The sequence below is a fragment of the Pipistrellus hanaki genome (genome assembly GCF_964339955.1).
Source record: "Pipistrellus hanaki genome assembly, chromosome: 1".
Classification (NCBI taxonomy): Eukaryota; Metazoa; Chordata; class Mammalia; order Chiroptera; family Vespertilionidae; genus Pipistrellus; species Pipistrellus hanaki.
In genome coordinates this window covers 97,329,738-97,334,723 of record NC_140503.1, presented here as the reverse complement: position 1 = coordinate 97,334,723, position 4,986 = coordinate 97,329,738, and the positions used below count along the sequence as shown (strand labels likewise).

General features: G+C 53.1%; 1 protein-coding gene across 1 annotated transcript; it reads right to left on the bottom strand.

Moving 5' to 3' along the window:
* Nucleotides 1–342: 342 nt before the first annotated feature.
* IMP3 (IMP U3 small nucleolar ribonucleoprotein 3) lies at nt 343–1,526 on the bottom strand. The gene has a single exon (XM_084906753.1). The coding sequence runs from the start codon at nt 1,447–1,449 to the stop codon at nt 895–897; it is 555 nt and encodes a 184-aa protein (XP_084762879.1). The 5' UTR covers nt 1,450–1,526; the 3' UTR covers nt 343–894.
* Between the last annotated feature and the right edge of the window lie 3,460 nt (nt 1,527–4,986).

The following is a 4,986-nucleotide window of genomic DNA, read 5'->3' as shown; positions in this document are numbered from 1 at the left end:
AGGGGAAAGCGGGAGTGGGCGCAAAGTTCTTGCTTTCACACAAGAATATTAAAGAAATGTTTTATTCATTTTTTACAGAGAGGAAGGGAGAGGGATAGAGGTTCAAAAACATCCATGAGAGAGAAACATCGATCAGCTGCCTCCTGCATACCCCCTACTGGGGATGTGCCCGCAACCAAGGTACAAGCCCTTGACCTGGGACCTTTCAGTCCGCAGGCCAATGCTCTATCCATTGAGCCTTTCAGTCCGCAGGCCAATGCTCTATCCATTGAGCCAAACCGGTTAGGGCCACACTGCAATATTAAAGGTACAATAATCCAGCGTTTTCAACTGCTGTTCCGCGGCACACTAGTGTGCCGCGAGATGTTGCCTGGTGTGCCGTAGGTGCAGACAAGACAAGAATTTTATAATTTTTCACTATTTTGTTTACTTAATATTTCATAATAAAGTAATTATAAAATACTTTCTTTGTGTTTATTTGATTCCTATTCAAGAGAATTACTTTATATATAGTCAATATAGGCACAGAGTTAAATTTTTTAACATTTTCTAATGGTGGTGTGCCTCGTGATTTTTTTCATGAAACAAGTGTGCCTTTGCCCAAAAAAGGTTGAAAAACACTGCAATAATCTAACAATTCCTAGCTTAGCACAAAACCGCTTCCCATTGTTTCAAGGCAGACATTTAATTATCAATAGTCCAAGGGCTAAGGAAATTTTCAAATAACAGGGGCGTACCCTTTGGTTGTAAGCGTGGCCTGCAGCTAAGGAGCCAAGTTCTTAAGAACCGGTTGACACACTCTTGGGAAAGCGAATTCACAGAATCTCCAGCATCCGGTCTCAGCCTCCAGTCTATAAAATGCGGCACTGGTGAGGGAGTGGGGAGGAAAGACAGCTAGGCGTCCAGATCGAAGTCATCGCGCTCCTCATTGTACTCCAGCACGTGCCGTTTGATCTTGGACGAGTCAACCCAGGTGACGAAGTCCTCCATGCTGCGTGTGACAAGAAAGGCGGGGTCGGTGACCACGTCGGGGCCCACGCGCACGTGGCCCTGCTCCACGAAGGCCACGGCGGCCTGGAGGTGCTGTGCCATGCGCAGCTTGAGGAGCACGGTGGGCAGGCGGCGGCGGCAGAAGGACGAGGCCGTGACGAAGTCGCAGAGTTCGAGCGAGCTGCGCGTGGGCACCAGGCCAAGGGCGTACAGCTTGTCCAGCAGCGCAGCCGAGGAGCGGACGCGAAACGGGTCGCGCTCGGGCAGGTCGCGCAGGCGCCGCGCCAGCTCCCGCACGGATCGGCTCAACTGGTTGTAGCGCGTGTAGTCCTCGCGCCGCTGCAACCGGTAACGACGCAACACGCGCAGTTCGTGCAGGTTCTGGTCAGTGACCTCCCAGTTCAGGAAGTCCACCTGTTTCAACAGCTTCTGCTCGTGGAACTTAAGCTTCCTCACCATGATGGCGAATGCCAGCTCCCTAGGACCCCGGGATGGGAGTGAGTTCCGGCTTCCGTGCAACTTCCGCCTTGGCGCGAGAAGACCTGGCTGCCTTCGCAACTGGGCCAATGAGAAAAAGGCTCACTATCATGTCTCCAATTTCCATTGGTGAGAGTGGGGCCACGTACCCACAAAGTATCTCGCGATTTTCTCGCGCCATTCAAGAGGCTGGGGCGGGGCGGAGCGGGAGAGGGGGTGGAGCCTGTGGGGGCGGAGCGGGCGGGGGGAGCGGAGCGGGCGGAGGGAAAGGGGGGCGGAGCGGGCGGGGGGGGGAAAGGGGGGCGGAGCGGGCGGGGGGAGCGGAGCGGGCGGAGGGAAAGGGGGGCGGAGCGGGCGGGGGGGCCGGAGCGGGTGGGGGTGCGGAGCGGGCGGGGGAAAAAGGGGGGCGGAGCGGGTGGGCGGGGGGGGGGGCGGGTGCGCGGGGGGGAAAGGGGGGCGGAGCGGGTGGGGGGGCGGAGCGGGCGGGGGGAAAGGGGGGCGGAGCGGGCGGGGGGGACGGAGCGGGCGGGGGGAAAGGGGGGGCGGAGCGGGCGGGGGGACCGGAGCGGGTGGGGGTGCGGAGCGGGCGGGGGGAAAAGGGGGGCGGAGCGGGTGGGCGGGGGGGGGGCGGGCGGGCGGGGGGGAAAGGGGGGCGGAGCGGGCGGGGGGAAAGGGGGGCGGAGCGGGCGGGGGTGGCGGAGCTGGCGGGGCGGGCAGAGCAGTGTTAAATTGTTAGGAACCAATCCTCTGATGCCATAATCATTTCTCTCATTAGATGTCCGCCTTTTACGGTCTCCCAAGGGAGTCTCCCCTATAAGAGCTAAACAGGAGAGCTGGAAGAGGGAAGATGGCATTTGTTTGGTTGGGTTTATGTAGTGCTAGCTGACCGTTGGGTTCATTCCACTTTGTAGAGGGCCTCCCGGAGTCCGCCGGCCTGTGGGCTGTCCTGGAAGTCCCCACCTATCGCCAGAGCCAGGTTCTTCATCCAACGAGAGGAACGGTTTTTCTGTGCTAAAGGGGCTGGGCTGCAGCGAACCTCTGAAATACAGGTTCTCTGGCCGTTTCCTATACGGGCAGAAGCGAGGTCTACACGGGAGCCAACTGGAAATCTGCACTGTTGACAGGAGTGCTACTTGATTCATAAAACACAGCAAGTTTGAGAAACTTGGGTAGTAGGTACAAGCCCGGAGCCTGCAGTATGGACGCAAACTAATTTGCTTGACGGTGGATATGTAGTCACTTAGCTTGAGTTGACGAAGTTAATTCTGTTTCAGCTAGTTATATCTGTAATTTGTATCTGAGTATAGCGCTGCCCGATTAACTTCATTTGCTCAAGCCTTTGACGCCACCTTGCTTCTTCCCTATTCATTTTTTTGTTTTGTTATTTTTTGTACTCTTTTCATTGTCTTTAAGGTGTAATATTTGATCTATGAAAAATAATATAGGTTTTATATGTAAGTTATAAAGTATAATGAATTCTTATAAACCCAACAGCCAGTTTAAGAAAATGTCACCTGGATCATTTCATCTAACTACGCTCCTGTTCTCCAGAATCTTTTGTTTAAAAGAAAGAAAAATAGTTTTCTCATTATACATGCATCTCTAAATATGCATCCTTCCCACTCAAAGTGTAGCCTGTGCACCAGCAGAGAGGTCGTTGGAAATGCAGAATTTCATGCTCCACTCCTGACCTACAGAATCACAATTTGCATTTTACAACATTACCAGGTATTTTGTACACACACAATATTTGAGAAGTGTTGCTTAGAAGACATCACACCATAAGGAGTTTATTATATGTAGATGTAGTTGTTTTTGGTTTTTATAATTTTTTAAATTGATTTTATAGAGAGAAAGGGAGAGAGAGATAGAAATATCAATGATGAGAGAGAATCATCAATTGGCTGCCTCCTGCATGCTCCCCAATGGGGTTGAGCCTGAGACCAAGGCATATACCTTGTCTGGGAATTGAACCATGACCTTCTGGTTCATGGGTTGATGCTCAACTACTGAGCCACCCCAGCCAGGCTGTAGTTTTAATTTTCTTTCTTTTCATTATTTTTATTGCTTCAGAATATTCCATTGTTTGGTTCTAAGAAATTTATTAAATTTTTTTTTCCTATTAGGCTTTTTGGAAGGACTATTTTTTTTAGCAGTACTGTTAGTCACATTCTTGTAGGTCTTCTGTAACTTCTAGTATGCATCTTGGAGCAAAATTGCTGAGTTTAAAGTATGTGCATGTTCAATCTTATTAGTCATTGTTGCCAAATTGTTTTTTTCTTTTTTCTTTATTTAGACTACTAGAGGCCCGGTGCACGAAATTTGTGCAGGGGAGGGTGTGTGTTGTGTGTCCCTCAGCCCATCCTGCACCCTCTCCAATCTGGGACCCCTCGAGGGATGTCCCACTGCCCAGTGGGGTCAGGCCTAAATGGACAGTTGGACAACCCTCTCAATCCAGGACTGGTGGCTCCCAACCATTTGCCTGACTGCCTGTCTGATTGCCCCTAACTACTTCTGCTTGCCAATCTCATCACCCCTAACCACTCCTCTGCTAACCTGATTGACACCTAACTGCTCCCCTGCTGGCCCAATCGCCCCTAACTGCCCTCCCCTGCCAGCTTGGTTGCCCCCAATTGCCCTCTCCTGTAGGCCTGGTCCCCCTCTAACTGCCCTCCCCTACCACCCTGGCCACACCTAACTGCCCTCCCCTGCAAGCCTGGTCACCCCTAACTGCCCTCCCCTGCCAGCTTGGTTGCCCCCAATTGCCCTCTCCTGTAGGCCTGGTCCCCCTCTAATTGCCGTCCCCTACCACCCTGGCCACACCTAACTGCCCTCCCCTGCAGGCCTGGTCACCCCTAACTGTGCTCCCCTGCCAGCCTGGTCACACCTAACTGCCCTCCCCTGCAGGCCTGCTCCCCCCAACTGCCCTCCCCTGCAGTCCTGGTCACCCCTAACTATCCTCCCCTGCCAGCCTGGTTGCCCCTAACTGCCCTCCCCTGCTGGCCTGGTCGCCCCTAATGGCCCTCCCCTGCCAGCCTGGTTGCCCCCAACTGCCTTTCACTGGAGGCATGGTCCTCTCCAACTGCCCTCACCTGCAGGCCTGGTCCCCGCTAACTGCCCTCATCCCTAATTGTGCTCCACTGCAGGCCTGGTTCCCCCCAACTGCCTTCCCCTGGAGTCTTATGTCCCCCACAACTGCCCTCCTCTGCCAGCTCGGTTACCCCTAACTTCTCCCCCCTGCTGACATGATCGCCCCCAACTACCCTCCCCTGCCAGCCATCTTGAGATGGCCATCTGGTGGCCACATGGGGGCAGCCATCTTGTGTGAGGGAGTGATGGTCAATTTGCATATTTTTTTATATATAGGATGAGGGTATGTTTATTAAAGCTAGGGACAGTAAAACAAGGAAAGGCTTAGCATAAATAACTGACAAGAGAGCCAGACTGGGCTGCCTTAGCTCACTTGGAAGTCAGAGAAGGGGGCTTTAGAGATAGGTTCAGGGAGTTAGACTGGGATGA